Here is a 21,080-nt window from a genome sequence, read left to right as displayed (position 1 = left end):
ATTGGAAATGTAATCGAGGAAAATACGTAATAAAAAAAACAGTAGAACAGAAACATGACATGCAAATATGCACATACTGTTAACACCATGAAATGAGGAGTATCTAAAGAATTCTCCAAATATTTCACACAAATAAAATCTAGAAACATAAATTTTCCTAAATTGCAATATACTACAATTATAAGAAAAACCATTTAATAATTTTATTAACATAGTGACATCTCAGTTTTCTCTCTAACATGTAACATCCTTTCACACAATGCTCATATAGAGCAGAGTGGTTTCCTCAGAAACCAGAAGGAAATGCAAGATATAAAGCAAGATAACTATTCTCATTCATAAAAAGCACACAGTTGCAATTCCTCAGCACCCAGTCTCAGTACAGCCCAAGATGAATAGGGTCTAATTATTGACCCTCCACTTAAGAAGGGACCATAGCCACAGGTATGACTGCTAAGAAATACTGAATATCAACAAGGGAAGTGGGTGTCTCTGCCAGAAGTGTTCTTGCACTAATGTAACCCCAGGACTAAAAAGGCAGAGACAGATTGATACTTCTTGAGCCCTGACTTGGTATACAAGGTGACTTCTGACTGAAACAGGAAAAAGAATCTTACTCCACACACAAACCAGAATCAATCAACAGCATTCTACCTTAGTCATGTTTGCATAGGAATAATGCACTTCTTTGGATGGAGACAAAAAACATGGAATCTTTCTTACAGTTACCTGATCAGGATTATGTAAAAATCGATATGTTTTATTATATTAATCTATAATGCATTCTCAAACTATAAAAACACTGCTGCCTATTATCATCACACAGCATCATAATAGTGTTTTTTTCTCAGACTGTAAAGTATAAAATTAATAAATATGAATGTGCAGAAAAAGAAAAAAGATTCTTAAGTTGGTTAAAGACAGAATTAACCGCAAGGTAAACTTGCCAATCTGCAAAGTCTGTAGAGATGGTTTGCACAGGTAGCCAGCCTGATAAATGCAGGTATCTCTCAGTGATAAACTTGTAAAACAACCATAAGTCTCATTTCCTCATCAGCTGGTGTAGCTTCATATTTAGGCTGTGGGTGATTCACAGCTATTTTCATTTCAGACATGAACTACTTATTATAAGAAGTGTATCTAGAGATATGCAATAAGCGAAGTGACTTGTATCTATTAATTAAATGAACCAAATGAGAAGATTTTATCCTACTGCAAGAAGTATGTGACCTTCAAACTGTTTCAAAGAGCATCAATTCCCAGAGGAAGAAGCCTTGCTGTTTTGGAAGAAGTTATCAGAATGGCTTTAGCAAAAATAAAGATGCTAAGCACATAGTCAGGTTCTTTTCCTTTCTTTTTTAAAAAATGTACTTATTCTACTTTACAGGTCTGAGTGTTTGCCTGTGTGTATGTGGGTATATCACTTGTGTACCAGCTGCCTTTGGAAGCCAGAAGAGGCTGTTGGATCCCATAGGAGTTATGGATGACTGGGAACCACCATGTGGATTCTGGGAACCAAACACAGATCCTCTGAAATATCAAATGCTCTCAACCCCTGAGCTGTCTCTCCAACTCTCTTTTGCCTTAATTTTTCTTATTGGTTTATGATAAGCACTATGGAATCATCTTAGAAACAAGATTTGCAGATGTTTTCAGCAAATACATCACTCAATTCCAGAGCTACTACAATCCTTCATGTTGCCTCCATTTGGTTGTCCTAGGTACAGTGGATTTTCTCATGATTTCTTTTAAAGAATATGCTAGTCTTTAACTCTACTCTGCCTCTAACAGAGTGAATAGCGTCCTTTCTGTTGCCCAGGCTCCTCAGGCCCCAAGTGCTGGAGACATCCTTGATTCTTTCCTTCTGTATCTCACGTGCTAACTCTGATCACGACTTTGTGTGTGTGCTCGAAGCTCTGAATGGTGTGGAAAGTCTTACAGAGAGCAAAGGCCAAAGCTCTCTGAGGGATTTCTCTAAGCCTGTGCTTGTCTTCCTCCTTCACCTCTCTCTCCTCTGTTCCACCCACAGGATTTTATATCCCGCCAACACCCATGGTCAGCTCTGGCCTGGAAGTATCTGCTTCCCTTGCCTTCGCCCTCTAACAGTCTTTCATCATCAGATGCATACACACTTCTGCTATTCTTACTGCTATGCCAAAAACCCCTGACGACAGCATCTTAAGGAAAAATGAGTTTAATTTGGTTCCTGTCCATCAGGGCAGGGGAAGACATGGCAACAGGGTGGTTCAGTGTGAGACGGCTCATCACACTGCATTTACCTTCAGGCAGCCAAGAGACACCAACTCGGTTCCTTGTTCACGTTCTCTCCTTTTTTTGTTTTCATGTAGTCCAGAACCCTAGCATGTGGGATAGTAAGCCCCACATGCAGAGTCTATCTAGCCTCTCCAGTGGAATTTCTCAGGAAATTCCCTTGCATACATGCCCAGAGGTGTGTCTCTAAATGCAGTTAAGTAGACACGCAGGAGGAACTACCCTATCTGGATATACCTGAGGTCTTTGAGTTTAACCACAGACACAGTCAAGTTTTAACATCCATGATCTCCTTCTCTTTCCCTTCTTTACTTCCATTTCACATAATATTTTATCGTTCACGCGTTGTCTGCTGTGTGTGATCAGAAAGTAACCCCTGTGGGGACAGGGATTCTCTATTAATCTACATGAATTGTACAAAGCATGCACTTCATGGTGGCATGTTCGTACACTCAGATTATACACTCTGATCTTATGTACGCCATATATCCTCTTGCTTTACCCACGTCTCCCTCCACACAGACTCCCTTTGTCTTCCATGTGAGTATCTTTCCGCATGAGAGAGAAAACATGATGAATTCATTCTGAGCCTGTCCTTCTCAGTCCCTCTCCAGTTCCATCCATTTTCGTGCAAATGAGAATTTCATTCTTCCGTGTGTTAGTGTGTATGCCTGTGTGGAAGCCAGCAGTCAAATTTGGGTGTTGTTTTCTGAGACAGGCCTTCTCACTGGCCTGGGAACTCACTGAGCTGGCTGGTGAGCCCCAGGGTTCTTGCCTGCTTCTGTCTCTGCAGGGCTGGAATTATAAAGCACACCACCATGCCTTTTGTGGGCTTTGTTTGCTGGTTCACACATAGCATCCAAACTCATGCATACCAAGGCAAGATATTTACTATTGGAGTCTCCTCCCTACCCCCCAGCCCCCTGATTCTTCTTCATAACACACACTCTCTCTTCCCCTCCTTTCTCCCTTCACACCCCCCCCCCCAGTTCTATTTTCTTTAGCCATTCAGCTGTTGAACCTGACTCTGACTTGCCTGTTATCAGTGCTCCAATAAACAGGAATGTGCTGACTTAGACCCCCATCTGCATACAGCCATCCCTGGGATAGCTGTGTCATGTGGCCATTCCATTTTAGTTTTTTGAAAGTTTTTGTCATATCACTTTGCATAGCAGCTGGCTGCCCTAATTCACATTCCCACCGGCAATGGTTAAGCCCCTCCTCCAACATTCTCTTTAGAGCATGTTTAGTTGTGATGGCCATTCTGATTGGGTAGGGTGGGATCTCAGCATGGTTTTGATCTACATTTCTTGGATGGTTGAGGATGTTGAAAGATTTCCCATGTGATTTTTTTTTTTTTTTGTCTTTTGAGCAGATCCTGTTGTGTTCATGTGCCATTTATTGATTGGGTTATCTGATTTTTTAATGTTGAATTTTAAACAGTTATACATTCTCGATATTAATAGTCCATTATAGCTGGCAATGGTTTCCTCTCGTTCTGTGGCTGTCTGGGTGGTCTGTTGTTTCCTTTGCTGTTGGAAGCGTCTACGTTTGCATAGTCTCATTTGTTTCTTGTTGCAATTATTCTGTGTAACTAGTTGCTTCTATCTACATTTTTAAGGCTTTCCCCAGGGGTCTTTCTCATGACTTCCTGGATTTTAGTTGTTACACTAAGATCTCTGATCCATTTTGAAATGATTTTTGTACAGGATGAAAGATAGGGTCTTCAGTCCTATGTGCATGGAGATTCTATTTCTGCTTCTTTCACTGCTAAATCCCCACACCTAGATTATAGGACCTGTAAAGGGCACTCAAATTTTTGAATTTTAAACAATCCCAATGCATTTTCAAAGCAGTAATTTTAACAAGCCCAGCCTTTATTGATATTGAAATGTTTGTATCCTACTATCTCCTGACAACAGCCATCCTGTTTTCCTTCCATGTGATGAAGTCTTGGTTTGAATGAGAATGGCCCACATAAACACATACATTTGAACATTTGGTCCCCAGTTGGCAGAACTATTTGAGAAGGGCTAGGAGGTGTGGTCTTCTTGAAAGAGGTACATAACTGGGCCAGACTTGGATGGAGCTCATTTTATCCCCCATCGGTTCTTTCTCATATGCCTTGTGCTTATGGATGAGATACAAGCTTTCAGGTACTGCTCCAGCAGCACACCTGCCTGTCTGCTGCCACGTTTCTTGACAAGAACTCTAAGTTATCTAGATCATGGTGTCTTTTCACAATGACAGAAAAGTAACCAAGACCAATGGTATGTTGTTTGGTAGAAATTAATCTATTCATTCCTAGCTCAATGTAAGACACAGCTGGGTCCCATCAGAGCATCATATTTTTTTAAATCGGGATGGCATGTGACCCAATCAAATTTCAATGTAAGAGTCTTCTTCTTCTTCTTTAATCTGTAGAGAGACAAAAATGACCAGCTTCCCTTCGGGGTTTATCAGAGAAGGTTGTGACTCTCACTGCTTGCTGCCAGCTTGGCTGAACAGAAACTGACTCTGCCTGAGAGACAGTTGCCTCACTGGAGAACTCAGAATACTCTGTCCTTGTGGTATTATCTGTGTTCCTGGATCAAGCCATGCCTAGAACTTCTGCCAAGTGAGCCAGCCTCTTTTAAGTATGTGGTTTAACTAAGTATGATTTAATTACTGTTGTTTATAATCAAGAGTTTTGAAGTGCAGCTGAAATGCCCACTTAGTGATGCTGTATGACATATCAGCTTGTCAATGGTGAGAGCAGGGGTCAGTGGGTAGACAAGAAAACAAGACTGTCACATGCCATGCTGTTGGGCCTGTAAAGTTCATGTTCAGATTCCATTTTTAACAGTGAATTGAACTAGTGAAATACAAACTAACCACACAGCCGTTAAGTTCACACATGTGTAGACTTGAACTCAAGCCCTTCGCCTCTAAATCTAGTGATCTTTCCACTGCTCTAGGGAGATAGCCTTTCCAGGTGAGTTACTAGGTACATAATAAATGTCCTTTTTATATCCGTAAATAAATTATGATCTCAGCCATAATTCCCTTTAAAACAGTCTGGCAGTGAAGAGAGTCCAGGGAAATGCAACTTACTCTTATCCTGGGAATGCCTTGTCAGTGTCACATCCTCGGGGAAGAGCCTGTTCTGCATGATGTCAGTCATGGCTTCCTGGTTTCCAGCTGGCACACTCCTTCTGTCCTCATGGACTCCAGCCATCTGGGTTTTTCCTGGAGTCTCTTTGTAGACAACTATCTAAACACATACAACAGGGAGAGCACTGATGGGGCTGACTGCCAACTCGGTTCCTTGCTCATGCATTCTGGTCTTCAGGGTGTGCTCCTTAGCGAGAACAAGTCTTGTTATTACTAGCTGTTGAGTGCTCTTTTGCTAGACCCCACGTCTTTCCAGAGTACATACCACACCCTTCATTTATTTCTGAGTGCTAAGGAGTCCCACAGAGGTAGGCCCATGAGAGTGCTTACTCTAAGCCTGGCTTGTCATTCCATCTCAACCATCATGGCATCCCATGAGGAAAAAAAAAATGCTGTTAGTCCTCTTGAGAAAGCATCTAGGCAGGTCAAACAACCGCTGGTGGGCCACACTGTTAGTAATCTACTGAAGGAGGGCATCACCCTCCATCCCTGTTCTCATCACCTATAAGGAGGCTGCTGGGCACTTCTCCTTCCCTACAGTTTACCTGACATTTTTCTTTCTGTCTGCTACCTTGTGATCCTTCTCAAGTCTCCATTTTCTGATCTATGAGACCTATACTGAATATAAGATAACATGAACAGCTCTAGAAGTAGCCTAGTCAGTTGACTGAGCATCTCAAACACTGGCCTCAGTGCACATTTGCAAGCAATTAGGGTCAATGTGATATTATTACTTATGGAAGTGTTCACAGCCCTGAAAAACAGGATGGAGAGATTTGTCCTTTTCAATGGGAGATTGAGTTTGGGAAATCTTCCAAAAGCAGAATCCATCCAAGTCTATCTTGTAAAATGTAGGTAGGAGACAGATGGAAGGGGAAAGGAATGTCTGGAAGATGAATGAGAATGAACAAAAATATGGGCTATTTGGAGAAGTGTTAGTGGCCTAATAGCATGACAGGGTTGGTCTGGAAGCTGTGACAAGAGCTTGCTAAAGTAAAAGGGAGAAGAAATAGAGGAGGAAGACGAGATGAGGCTAAAGACAGGATGGGCTTTGGCTGAATTACGAGTGGTCCTACATACAAATCAAGGAGTTTGGATTTTATTCCTTAGTGGATGACACTGATCAGCTACATATTTAAGGAAGATCGCACGGTTGAACCACATCAGGAGCCCTAGGACACAGATACCTTGGGAGGATGATTAGGGTGTAACTCCTTCCTTGGCTTCAGAGCTTCCGATTCACATGACTCCTTTTCCTTCATGGTGTTTTCTTCATCTTTAGGTCTAGGACTGAAATATGAAGACACCAAGGAAAAGTAAGGTCTTGAGTGTAGATGGTAGTTTAGCCCAGTCCTAATGAGATAAGGGAGAACAATGAATGTTCCTTTAAGATGCGGAGCTATGACCAAACGAGTCAGACAGATAGCTTGCATGAGCTTCTGCCTATTCCAACCAGTATGAGAGTCAACTCTTGCTTAAATTTCATTCTCCAGCGTCTCTAAGTCCTCTTGTGGTCTGCTAGGTTTCTTCTTTTCTAACCCCATCTCTCCTTGTTCCTTTCCTCCACGTCTGTTTGGGTTCCCCCAACACACCAGCTTATTCAAGTGTTTCTCCCTTTTTTATTGGCTACTTAGTTTTTCCAAACATGCCATTTGCATTCTTACATTGCTAGCAAACCCAGGATCTCTTTTGTCTAAGTCACAATATTCGAGAGCTCTCCACTGCTACCCTCAAGCAGTCCTGTCGTCTCCAGTGTGTTTTAGATCACTGCATGCTGTCTGTGGATCTCTCTTCAGTTGCCTCCTCGCTGTTTTGTCAGCTAGAGTTTGCTGCGTGAGTACAGTGTGGGCTAAGAAGACCCTGGGCAGTACGGACAGGGAAGGCCAGGCAGGGTCACTGAGAACCTGCTGTGCGCTGGGTACCTTACAAGGTGCCAGGGAACAGAACCAGTTCATGCACTGGGACCATGGCCAACCCATAGCAAGAGAATGAGTTCAGCCATGAGTCATCAGTGGTGAGACTGTACTTCCATTTTACAGGAAAAAAAAATCTTACCTCAGTTCTGGAAGGAAAAAACTCCTCCAAGGCTGAAAACAAAGAGGAAAACCGTCATTTTTTTTGAGTTTACCCAAAGCAGGCTCTGTTGTTGGTTATTGATCATCAGGTGACTTGATCAAATGGGAGGTGAGTCTTAGGACCTGGCGAAAGCAGACAATGGCCACAGAACGTTCCATGAAGCTTTCTTGTGCGTGGGACTGAAGGCCAAGCAGAGAAGAAACCAGCATTTCTGAATGGGCAGTGTGTGTAAGGAATAGCACATAAAACGGCTTGGGTCTTTTTCTCTGCACCCCTTTCCAGGCACGCCTGTGAGGGAGAAGAGCATCCAGACCCTGAGAGGGCACAGCATGTGGCATCTGGGCAGTTTCAACTGCCAAAACTGATGTAGGTCGGTCAGTGTGTGAATCTTGCTTGGACTGCGCCCTAGCTTCATGCTCTCTGATCAAAACTCCACTGTGACGTGGCAGAGATTCAGTTTCATTAAGATTATGTCCCAGTGATAACAACAGAATACCACTCCCCCTTCCCCTTAATCACTTGTCCCACATCTGATGTCAGTAATTGTTTGGAATCTAGCCCAGAACCCCTAAGAAAACAGAAAATAAGAATCTGAAAGGCTGCCTGGAAGGCTTAGCACATCAGTTCCCAGGCAGTGTCTAGAAGTGAGCCCCGAAGGCCTTCATCCAGTGGCCAGTGGTTCTTCATAGAACTCTAGGAAATCAGCACCGCAAGGCAAGCCAGACAGACCCTTCTAATATCTCTGATATATTAATTGTTGACTATTTAATAGCTCGGAGCTCTCAAGTTATTGTATAGTTGGGAGCAGGGGCACTGACTCCCAGGTCATCTTGAGGATTGGATGCTGCTGTGTAATTCCTGGTAAAATAAAGGACTCACTGCTAGAAACCGACCTGTCAACAGGAGGCAGACAAGGTAACTGGCAGAAAAGATGACAATCACAGAAAACAGAGCTCTGAGATGAGGTAACAAGCCCTTCTTCTCTAAGGTCCAAGGGCATCTATCTTGTAAGAACATGAACTGCGCTCACACAGCCCTACAACCAGCTCATCAAAAAGGATGAAACTGGACACTGCTCAACCAGCTTAAAAATACAAAACGTGCCTACTGAGCATGGAATAGATCCTTCACTGATCCCACAAAAGTGCTCAGGAAGTGCCTACTATGTGCCAGACAAGAGTTTATATAATTTACTGTTCTCTGCAATTTGAAAAAGTACTGGTCTCTACTTAACATTTGCTAAGGCAGACACAGTGGTAAACATGTTTCCTGTCCCCATGGGGAGTAATACTCCATTTACAGAGAGCCGAATGCTGAGTCCCAGGTACTTCTGAATATACCATTCCTTCAGGGTTGGCCTTATGAATGCTCACAAGGACTCTAGATATGGGTGTTCTATTAATTTGTACAGGTGAGGATGTTGAGCAACATTGAAGGTCATAGTTCGACCGAGGCCTGTACAATTCTCCTTGGGGGCCACAACTGGATTGCTATATCACCCCCCAGGTGGCACATAACACCACCAGTGGGAGCCCAGGAACTATACTCTCCAGGCTCTGGTTGTTTTCTTGAAAGCATAAAATATATAAATTTGGATAACCCTAAAGGACATGTCTTTCTGAGAGAGATAGTTATTAAAACTGTTGGCACAGGCCACAAGAGACGAGGGAGGGTCCAAGAATCAGTTCAGACCATGCCTTCTCATCTCAGTACACAGCTTCTAACTACATAAAAGGTTCAGGGTTCAGAATCCTGACCACTAGGAGCCTGGAAAAGCCTGCTGCAAATAAGGAGAGTACCCTAGACTCACGTCTGTGCGAGTGTGGCGCTCTTAGTCACACATCAGTAAGGGGAGGAGAAGCCATACCTTTTGGAGTTCTTCAATCTCAATTTCATAAGTGGCTAAAATAAACAAAAGATATTTGAAGTCAGTTTATCCGCTCATCTCTCAGTATTCAGGGTTAGCATAGTTCACACAGTTACAGAGTCCAGCTTTCTCACCCTTCAGAGCATTGATCTGTGACCTGCTCTGCATGGGTAGGAGAATTCTCAGGTTCAAGGTTTAAATTCTATGGGGATTTCCAGGGTGGAATTTATGGCTGATGAAAGCACCCTGCTTTAAAAAAAAAGCATTGAAAATCAGTAGCAGCACTTAGAAGACAAATGTGAAAGGTGTGTGTGTGTGAGAGAGAGGTGGTGGTGGTGGGGTATGTGGGAAGATGGGGAGGGTGTGTGTATGAGAGAGGTGGGGAGGGGGATATGTGGGAAGATGGGGAGGGTGTGTGTGGGGGTGCTGGGGCTGGAGGGACAGACTAATAGGAACCTGAGTCCAACTCAACAGTTATTTGCCAGGTTCTGTCCCCAATGCCTTTTTCCTAAGCTCAGCTTGAAAGAGGAGCCTAAGAGGACATAAATGTCTTCTGACTTTCCTGATGGTTAATGAGATCATGACTTCCCTAATTATTTAAAAATGTAAGAATTGGCTTCAGGGATGAGTCCTGCCACTTTCTCCTGATGGATTCAGATGAGTTCCCATGAGCCTGTTCATCTGTGAAGCTGGGCCATTAGTACCTCCCAGATAGCGATTAAAAGTGTTGTCTACAAGACACTGGACATTGATGAAAAGTGTCAGAGGTTCTAGGAAATTGCTTCCCACTGCTTCTTGCTTAGCGAACATCTATAAAAGTTTTGAACTGTGGATGGAGGTGTGGAGCAGGCAGGCCTTGGTTTGTTTCTTCTATTACTGGGCTAAAATAAATAAAAAATGTCCCATGGATCAGCCCTTAATATAAACATATGGTCCACTGACAAAATAAGTCTGATGCTAATTTTCCCTTAAGTTTAGGTTTTCTTAGACCTAAAATTCTGAAGGCATGATTGATATTGTAGTTCTGCTTAGGTAATTAATGCATGATTGATAATGTAGTTCTGCTTAGGTAACTGCAGATGTTCATCTTTAGTGGCTTTTCAGGAAAAATATTTTACGACCTTTGTTTTAATTTTTTGTTTAACACCCACACCTTTTAAAAAAATAATAAATATATTTATGGGGCTGGAGAGATGGATTAGCAGTTAAGAACACTTGTGGTTTTGTGGAGGACATAGGTTCGAGTCCCAGCACCTACATGGTAGCCCAGATCCATGTGCATCTCCAGTTTCAGGGGCTCTAAGAACCTCTTCTAACCCCCTTGGGTATCAGGCACACACATGGTTCACAGACATATATGCAGGCAAAACACTCATACACACAGAATAAAATATATCTAGAAAAATTCAAATCTGCTTAGGACACAATTTTTGCCACCTCTGAGTAATGACTTGTTTCTACCTTTTACAAAAGATAAACTTCTCTTTCACATATGTGTCTGTCTTTCATAGAATTAACAAATTATGATTGCACTTGCTTCCCTTTAGTTACCATGGAGAATATCAGTACAGGCTGTGTCTAAAAACTACAAAATCAAGGCTTGCAGATGCTCTGAGGATGCTAGCTCCAGCAAGGAGGCAAAGATCACATATTCAGCTAACCAATGTCCGCACAGCTTCAAAGCTTTATCAACATCTTTCCAAAAGGAGGCGTTGGCATCAAGACTTGCTCCAAGGAAAGAATAAAAGGCTTGGAAAAGAGCAGTAAGGGACAGATGGGAGGGTTAGGAGGGAGGAAAGGGCAGTGAGAGATGATTGTAATCTCAAAAATAAAAGAAAGGTGTGTGTGTGTGTGTGTGTGTGTGTGTGTGTGTGTGTGTGTGTGTGTGCTGTACTCCAAAAGAACCAGCAAGGGACTAGGAGTGGTAATGGGGTTTGATCCACAGCTTTGGAGTCTGATTGCTTCTATGCAGAGGTCTGTAACTTTCCTTCTCTGACTTGGCTTGCCTCAGCCACTTTCCAACTGCAGAGATTTGTGCCCTAGAGACCCTCCACCTCTCCATGGACTGTACCCCATGTGATCTCAGACAAGTCTCCCCTTTACATCAGGTGATATGACTATCATTAATATTAAATAATTCGATAATAAAAGCAGCCAACAACTTCATAGTGTAGGCAATACCTTTCCTTTTGATATTCACACCTTCCTTGTATGGAAACTGATACTCTGGGAAGTGAAGGAACTTGCCCAAGGCCACTTAGAAAGACTAGCTTGCCAGCTTAGAACTCTATGGTCTGAAGGTGGCTCTGAGGCTCTCCAAGACCCCTCAAGAATTCCCAGGCACCCAGGAGGCTAGTCAGAGGACACTGGCCTTGATGACCTCTGTGGACAATTAAGTAGCTTCCAGAACAAGCTGAATCCTGTGACCCAAGACTGAGCTCTGTAAGGTGGGCACCATGTGCTATGCACCCCAACTAAGGGATTGAACCGCGGATGGGAAAACATATAACAATTTCTGTACCTCCCCACCCCTCTCTCTGTCTTTCCCCACTCCCTTTTAATAAGAAATTTGATTTCTTGCTTTTGAGAGAAACATTATTTAAATTAAAATGTTAAAAGGTATGAGAATTAGGTTGCAGTTTGTCATTGGTTTTTAACCTACACTTATCTACTCTACCACCATTTGTTAAAAGGCCCTCTCCATTGAGTTGCTTTTCATCTTTGTAAATAACTGTTTCGTGTATTTGCATCCTCCCGTTTCTGTTTCCTCAGTGTCATTCTTCTATACTGTGTCTCTCCTCTAAAGCCACATGATCTTGATCACTGTGGTTCACAGGATTGGAGGCAGGTGCTGGATCCTTCCTGTTTTCTTTCTCAAAATTGTCTGCAGCTATTTTAAGTCCCTCTGCGTTTCCACATGCATCTTAGAATACTCCTGTCTATAGCTACAGAACACCTTGCTGGGATTTTTATAGGAACTGCCTTAAGCCCATGTGCCACTCGGGGAGAACGGATGCATTCTTTTTTTACTGTCAGTTTTAGTCATCGGGTCTTCTGATATCCACAAACACAATCTGTTTCTTCATTCATTTGGATTAGATTTAAGTTTCTTTAATCCAAATTTTATACCCTTTAACATTTAAGTCTTATGTACGCTGTGACAAATTGAAGTCTACGTATTTATCTTCTGGGGAGAAAACTTAAAAGGTATTGTACTTTTTCAAAATCAGCATCCATGTGCACATTGATAGAACATACAAGCACAATTGTGTTTTAGTTCTTGCGGGGGGGTGGGACTGTGGGGGTTGGGGATGGGCATGTAGCTCTGGTAGGTTCTCATAAACTCTTAGGAATTTCTGCAAATTAAGATGCTATCTCTCTTTGCCCTTTTATTTCCTTGTTTGCCTCTTACTGGCTAGAACTCTTAGTTCTACCGAGTAAGTTCAGCAGGTAAGGACATTTTTCTGTTTGAGATTTTAGAAAGAAAGCTGTCACTCTCAACCATCAAGTGGCATGTTCTGCAGGCTTCTCGTAGCTGTCAGTTATCAGCGTGTGTGTGTGTGTGTGTGTGGTGTGGTGTCCTTTCTGAATATACGGTGTGATCTAACTGCTTCAATCAGTCATTATGGTGGGTTTCATTGATTGACTTGTGGATACTGAGCCAGTGTTACATCTTGGAAACCAACTGCAGTCAATTGTGCTTGCTGAATTCTATTATTAATATCCTTAATAGTAATTAAGGGTCTACATAGCCACTCTTAGATAGGACATTGATCTGGGAGTTGCTGTCTGTTTAGTCTTAATATCAGGCTTATGCTAACTTCGTGAGATGAGCCATTAACTGCTTGCCTCTATTTTTCTTGAAGACACTGCAAACTATCAGTGTTAGCACTCCTTGAAGTGTTTGGAAGCTTGACTCGGTGAAATCATCTGAGTGTAGCTGCTCTCTGGGGAACTTGTTTATATGGTATGTGTGTTCACACATGTATGCATGTATCATGTATGCAGATACCCATTCATGATAGGGATGTATATTATATACATGTGGATACCCATGTGTGTTGGGGGTGTGCATGTGTTCTTGGAGGCCAGAGTTTACTTAGTGTTGGGTATCCTTAGCTGCTCTTCATTTGACTTTCTGAGGCAGGATGTCTCACTGAACCCAGAACTCACTGATTCTCCAGGGATCCTCATGCTTGCTTCCCAAATGCTGGGATTATAGGTAGCAGCTACAGCTCCCAGCTTTTACACATGCCCTGGGAATTAAAACTCCAGTCCTCATCCTTGCATGGCAAGCTCTCTACCCATGGAGCCATGACCTCAGCCTCTATTTGAGGGACTCTTTAAGTTCTACGTTCAGATTGTCCTAAGTGTTACAGGTTATCAAATTATTTTGGGTGATTCATGGTAGTCTGTGCTTTAGGAGGGATTGTTTTGCTTTTGTCTAAGTTGCCAAAGTCATGTATGTGCAGTGCTTTAAAATGCTTTCTTATTTCTTGCTGCCCACAGGATCTGTGAGGTGATCCCCCACTTTATTCTCTAGACTTATTTTTTTAAGTCATTATTTCTAGAGATTTGTCAATTCCATTAACCTTTCTAAGGGGGTAAGACATCCACAGAACTCCTCCTGACTGCTGGCCATAGTTCTCCAGTTTTTTAAGCCTTACCTGGTCTATCCTCATCTACTACAAAGATGTCCTTCTACAAAGAGTGTCTTAGCCACCTCCATCCCCTCCCATCTGACCTCCTGCTGTTCCACACAGTTGTTTCCTAGTTGAACTAGGCTTCATTTTCTGAGCCCTTTCTGACTCTTTGGTCATTAGCCCTTGCCTCCTTGATGCCATTACTCCTGAAGTACAACAAAGGACTGACTCTTCAGAAAAGACCGAAGAGGGGCTTAGGTTAGTAATCCCTTCTCTCGGTATCTGAAATAGTGTCCCTCAGAAGGCCCAATTTGGAATCTGTGCCCTGGAGTGAATGAATGATGTCTTTCCCAGCTTTCTATAGTCAACCCACAGCTTCATCCTCTAGCACGAGTAGCCCTGTATGTATGGGACCATCCACTCTAGCATGAGCAGTCCTGTATGTATGGAAACATCTACTCTAGCATGAGTAGCCATATATGTATGGGGTTATCCACTCTAGTCTGAGTAGCCCTGTATGTATGGGACCATCTACTCTAGCATGAGCAGTCCTGTATGTATGGAAACATCTACTCTAGCATGAGCAGCCCTGTATGTATGAGACCATCCACTCTAGCATGAGTAGCCCTGTGTATATGTAAACATCCATATACCTCCCTGCAGCTCAGCTTGTCACAAGGAAGAAGGACCAACAGAGAATCCCTAACCAGGATCTTGGTGAGGCATTTCCAGAATGGTAGGTTTTGGGTAAAGAAGTCTTAGGAGTCCAGAGAAAAAAAGGTATAGGCTCAGATTGAAGCTTCCCCTTGGCTCTGTGAATCTTTAGTCTTGAAGAAAGTCAAGCAATGAGAATTCTGCCTGCATGTAGCCCTAGACTCTCTAGTCAAAGTACAGTGGACAGACCAGGAACATCAGATGAATGGTGAACTTGTTAGAAAAGCAGGCTCCAAGGCCACATACCAGAGCCATGGAACTAGAATCTATATTGTAAGATTTCCTGGGGTCAGTGCAAACATCAGAAAGTACAAAGCTCTGTTCTGTTCCTGTGGCTAGTATTTTACCTCAGAGGAGGAGCCTGGTTTCTCACAGGTGATCTGATTTATCCCAATTCAAACTTTATCAGAGCACAAGGACAACCATCTGACATCTTAGATTTTTAGAACCCTACTGTCATAGGAGGTGCAATGGATTGAATACAAAACAAAAAGCAAACAATGACAAAATCCTACACCTATGGCAGACATCAGTAGCCGATTGCAGGACTTTCATCCCAGGCTTGGATCTAGCTTCCAAATTTTAAGTGTTCAAGGCAGCCGTCACTGATAATAGACTTTGCCCGGTAGAATTTTCTAGTAGCTATTCAACTTCTCACTCCTGGGAAAGGACAGTGAAATGTCAGCATGTCTTCTCTTCATGTTTTATGTCACAAACTTTCTAAGTACATATTCTAGGACAAGAACTTCTTTCCTAGAACCTAAGTCTTCTTGTCAGTACAGCAATAACTAAGCCAGAAGACCTCTTCTGAGGCAAGGAAGATAAACTCTCCTGAGTGAGGTGCAGCTTAGATTTATGGACAGAGCATAGAGTGTCCAGACAGGCTGAGCCTGCTTTACACTACTGCTCTCTCATACAGTACTTGGGTCACCATGTACAGCTCAACCTCTCTGATCTTCAATCTCTTGTCTCTAGCAGTGTATGTGTGTGTGTGTGTGTGGGGGGGGGGATGGGAGCATTCAATCTGCAGACATCTGCACAGAGGACCTAGCAGAGGAATGCAATCCATAGTGCTGGCTCCGTAAGTCCTAGTATTGATTCTAGCACTGATATTTATGGCTTCTTCAGGGAACTGGATGATTCTGTTGGTAGAACAAAGACATTGAAACTTGCAGTAATATTATGAGTCTCTGCCTCTGATTCTTTTCCCCTGAGAGTCTCTCCTTGGCACAAAACCTTCTGAGCATCATGAAAGGCTGGAGGACTTATTTTAGAGTCTAAGAGCTACTAGATAACCCCATTTTCTTAATTATATTGGCCACAAAGCCTAATTATCATCATGTGTCCTTTCCATCTCCATACCTTTAGTACTTTCAAGAAGATCTTATATAGATCTTATAGGAGAGGTGAGGTTTCCATAAGTCAAGTGAGAAACACTGAACAGTGTCTCGAGTTTCCGTCCTACACACATACAAAGGGCAAAGCAGCTAAAATGAAAGGAGGAGGTATATAGAGGAGTCAAGGATTATGGATCCAGATCAGCGCTGATGCCCAACTGGACTGATACACACACACACACACACACACACACACACACATGCGCGCGCGCGCGCATGTGTGTGTGTGTATGTATATATATGAAACTAGATATGGGAGAGAGGAAAAAGGACATAAGATGGCAGAGCCAAATGAATGTGACAATCTTAACATCTCACTGGCTATTGGGAAAATACCATCTTGCCACATTTTTACTCATACAAGTTATAATATTAGTTGGCTTTAGCAGACTTACCTTCAGCACTTTCTTCCTCAGCACACAAGTTAATGGAGTTGCCAGAGTGTCTCAGATATGAAATTGTTGTGTCATAATTATGTGCTTCTTCCAACTCTGCACTGAGAAGAATGGAAGAAAAGGGATGCATTGATACATGTTTCTTGACTCTGATCAGGGAAGCAGGCAGGCTAACTGTAAATCTTCACCTCTCCTCCACTCCTCTAAATCCAATCCCCAAGACTCATATCCAGCTCTGTAGTGGACCACCTGATGCAGCCTCACTATCCTCCTTGTTCCCAACTCCCAGAGGACTAAGCAGATCTTGGTAGAGCATCCTGCTTTCCCCTTCTTCCTGGGAATAACCTCAGATTCACCCCTAGCCCATCCCCAGTCCTAAGAGTCACCTTCCAAAACCCAGTTTACCTAGAAGCCGCAGTGGCCATATCTAGTGGGATATCAAAGAATTTCTTACCAGAGATCACAGCCATCAAACCCTCCTAAGAACTAGAGAGGGCAGCAGAAATGGAGGAACAAAAACCCACCCAACAAAAACATAATCAGATACCAATATCAAGAATTATAATATTCTCAACCCAGATGCCTAGAAGCCAGCAAAAACAAAGCAAAACAACAAAACTATCCAGGACAGTATGCCTCCACTAGAGTCCAGCAACCCTACTACAGTAGGTTTTGAGTGTTGCAAAATATCTGAAAGCCATTAAAATCACCTTTATGGTCTATAGGGGTCCTTAAAGACAAAATTAATAAATTCATTAAAGAAATCCATAGACATACAAACAGCAAAAGGAAGTAAATAGAACAGTTCAAGACCTGAGAGTGGAAATAGAATTTATAGAGAAACCTGGTGGAAATCTGGATATGAAGTTTAGAAACTTGAATAGGGACCTTGGATGGGAGCCTCACAAACACAATCAAGTGATGCAAGAGAGATTCTCAGACACTGAAGACACAATAAAAAAATGGACACCTCAGTCAAAGAACATATTAAATCTAAAAAGATCCTGATACAAAACATCCAGGAAATATAGAACATTGTGAGATAACCAAATCGAAGAATAATAGGAATAGAGGAGGGAGAAGAAACCCAGGTCAAAGGCAAAAAAATGTTTTCATCAAAAATAATAGAAGAAAAATTTTCCTAACGTAAAGGAGATGCCTATCATGCTACAAGAAGCATACAGAACACCAGATAGACAGACCAGAAAAGAAAATCCTCTTACTGCAAAATAATACAAACACTAAAAATACAGAACTAGTAAAGACAACTATGAGCTTCAAGAAAAAAAGGCCAACTAATCATATAAAAGTAGATGTGTTACAATAACACCTAATTTCTCAATGAGACTAAAAGCAAGAAGAGCCTGAGCAGAGACCAGGGCCTCTAAGAGTCCACAGATGCCAACCCAGACTACTATACCCAACAAAACAAACTTTCAATCTCCATAGAAGGAAAAAATAAGACATTCCATGATAAGACCAAATTTAAGTAATATCTATCTACAAATCAGTCCATATGGCAGGTACTAGAAGGAAAATTCCAACCAAAAGAGGTTAACACACCAAGGGGAAAAAAACAAATAATCACAGACCTGCAAATCAAAAGAGGAGAAATTGTCTGTCTGTCTATCTGTCTCTCTCTCCCGCACTTCTATATAACAGGAATACAAAATTGCTCATTGATATTTCTCAACATCAGTGGTCTTAATTCCCCAAAAAGGATGGTAATCCTTGTTGTTCCAATTAAAATTGGAACCATTTTTCAGCTGCATCCAAGAAATACATCTTAACATCAAGGATAGACATCACCTCAGGGTAAGAGGATGGGAAAAGATATTCCAAGTAAATGAACCTACAAAACAAGCTGGTGTAGTTATTTTAATATTTGACAAAATAGACTTCCAACCAAAGTTAATAGGAAGATATAGGGAAGGACAACACATATACTCATCAATGGAAAAATACACCAAGAGGACATTGCAATTCTTAACACAAGAATACCCAAGTTCATAAAGAAACACTACTGCAGCTTAATTTACAAAGTGACTCTTACACACCAATATTGGGAGACTTCTATGCCCTAATTCTTGTCAGTATACAGGATGTCTAGACAAAAGCTACATAGAGAAATGCTGGAGCTAACTGACATAATAAACCAAATAGACCTGACAGATACTTACAAAACATTTCACCCAAACACAAAGGGATACACTTTCTTTTCAGCACTTCATGGATCTTTCTCCAAATCTGACCACATACTCAGATAGAAAGCAAATTTCAACAGATACAAGAAAATTGAACTAACACCCTACATCCTTTGTGACTACCATTGAGTAAAGCTGGATATCAACAAGAAAAACAACAGAAAGCCCCCACACACATGGGAACTGCACAACTCATTATTGAATAAAAAAAAAAGGGTCAAGGTAGAAGTTAAGAAAGAAATTAAAGACTTTCTAGAATCCAATGAAAATGAATGCACAACACACCCAAACTTACTAGATACAATGAAAGAGGTTCTAAGAGTCAAGTTCATAGAACTAAGTGCCAAAAAAAAAAATTATGAAGATCTTATAAGTGTCCTCATCCCTAATCTAGCAAATGAAAATTTAGTTTTCTCCATGGGAATTTCACTGGGTAAACAAACTACTCTTAAGGGCAGGCCTCACATCCCACAGTCAATGGTCAACAGAAAATGAAGTCAACAACATCTTTGGAGGCTCCATATCTCACAATGTCTAATCAGGGCTTTTCCTGTGTCTGTTTTGCTTTGTTTTGTTTTTTGTTGTTGTTGTTTTGGTTTTTTGTTTGTTTTGGTTTGGGGGGTTTGTTCCTTAATTTTATCTTTTTTTTAAAATTTCTATTTTATTTATATTTTTTCTTTTCTCTTTTTAAAATACAGTTTCTCCGTGTATATATTATATTATGGCTTCCAGTTCAATGTTTTTATAGGATCCTGAGTGTGCAAATGAGTGGCTCTCTGTTTCTTGTGCCTTCTCTTTGGCTCTTTTCCTTCTGTTTGTCTGTTTTGTCCTATTCTGATATGTTAGTCTTTGTTTTATCTTCTTATATTATTATCCCTTGGGAACATATCTTCTAAATGAGTCAGAAATGAGGTGAATCTGGATGGGATGAAGGGGAGAAGACCTGAGTGGAGTAGAGGGAGGGGAAAAAAACCTTACCAGGATATACTATGTGAGAAAAAAATTTATTTTCAATAAAAAGAAGTAACACATATCTTTAAACATATTTAAAAGCTCTTTATATGTTTTTCTCAATAGAGAAATAGCACCTGGCTCACCTAGTGATCTACACAGATATGGAAGGCACATGACCTCCCTAAAGTACAGGGATTCACAATGAAATATATAATCACACAAAGTATTGTAGTTCACATGGTAATCAATAAAGTAAAATCCATGGTGCCAAATGTAGTGAGGAAACCCATAAATAAGAAACTCAGATGAGCTAGGAGGTTAATGTCCGAGTCAGGAGGTCAAGCTGAGACACATCTGACTGGGAAGCCAAAACTATGGTACCAGCATAAAATCTACAGTAACAAATACTGCCTGACCTATGACAGCTTCTAGAAAATATTTGTGCACTCTCCCAAGGAAATGAACAAGAAAGCTTTCTCTCTTTGGTTATGGAGCTGAAAGACATGTCCAGAGAGAAACAGAAGCTCAAAACCCAGGACTAAGAACAGGGGTGTGGTCAGAATCCATTCAATCTCTGTTCTTCTGACCCTGAGCCTGGAACTAGAGATGCAGATCCTCCTTGTATGAATTAGAGATTTCAAAAGAAGGCTGCACCAGGACTGAAGGCTGTGCAGATAGTGTTGTGATTGTGGAGAGCTGGGAGGGTATGGGCATAAATTCAAATTTATCTTCCTTGGATATTTATTTTTTTAAATTTTAAAATTATGCTTATCTGTGTTTGTGTGGGAGAGAATACACACGTAACAGCACTTGGATGGCCATCAGAGGACAACTTACAGGATGGAGTTGGTTTTTTCCTATCTTATGGGACTCAGGGATCAAACTCTTCCCATCTGAGGATTCATCTCATCAGCCCTGTGTCAATAGCCATGTGTCACCCACTTCTGTAAGTGATCTGACATCACTTTGACTTATTTGGTACAACTGTTGGAAGCATTGACTGAGCAGATCACTAGCAGCCCCTCCCTAAAGCTAATACTGCTACCACATAGCATCATATAGCAGACACTTCCTTGATTCACTTCAATCAATGGTGCCCCCCTCAATATACTTGGCACATCTATTGATTTGTAGCTTCCTTTTGTTCTGTGTCTATAAAAGTTTCATGTAACTTATTCCTCTGGAAAGAATGCATTTGGGGCAACTTACACCCACATCCCCAGGATGCCCTCTTTCATGGTTGGCTCATAGTAAACTATCTCTTAATTGCTTGGGAGTGAGAGCTGAGTTTGCATTGCATTAAAAAGCAACTCTGGGAGACTGCTTTAGTTAGGGAAGCAGAAAGCCAGCCTGAGTGGGGCCACAGGCCTCTTCCTGTCTGACCAGCACCGGGGTGGCTGGGGCGC

The 21,080-nt window shown here is 41.7% G+C and overlaps 1 protein-coding gene across 2 annotated transcripts in view; it reads right to left on the bottom strand.

Moving 5' to 3' along the window:
- The window catches only part of Fyb2 (FYN binding protein 2), a 107,718-nt gene that overhangs the window by 23,288 nt on the left and 63,350 nt on the right, over positions 1-21,080 (bottom strand). For both annotated transcript variants that reach the window (XM_021159645.1, XM_029476298.1), the window contains 5 exons: positions 16,517-16,617; positions 9,368-9,402; positions 7,480-7,511; positions 6,612-6,714; positions 5,365-5,524 (listed from right to left, as the gene is read on the bottom strand). In XM_021159645.1, the coding sequence (XP_021015304.1) occupies positions 5,365-5,524; positions 6,612-6,714; positions 7,480-7,511; positions 9,368-9,402; positions 16,517-16,617 (431 nt within the window). The remainder of the gene's footprint in view (positions 1-5,364; positions 5,525-6,611; positions 6,715-7,479; positions 7,512-9,367; positions 9,403-16,516; positions 16,618-21,080) is intronic.

This window comes from Mus caroli, chromosome 4, assembly GCF_900094665.2.
Source record: "Mus caroli chromosome 4, CAROLI_EIJ_v1.1, whole genome shotgun sequence".
Classification (NCBI taxonomy): domain Eukaryota; kingdom Metazoa; phylum Chordata; class Mammalia; order Rodentia; family Muridae; genus Mus; species Mus caroli.
This window is presented reverse-complemented; position numbering and strand designations above follow the sequence as displayed.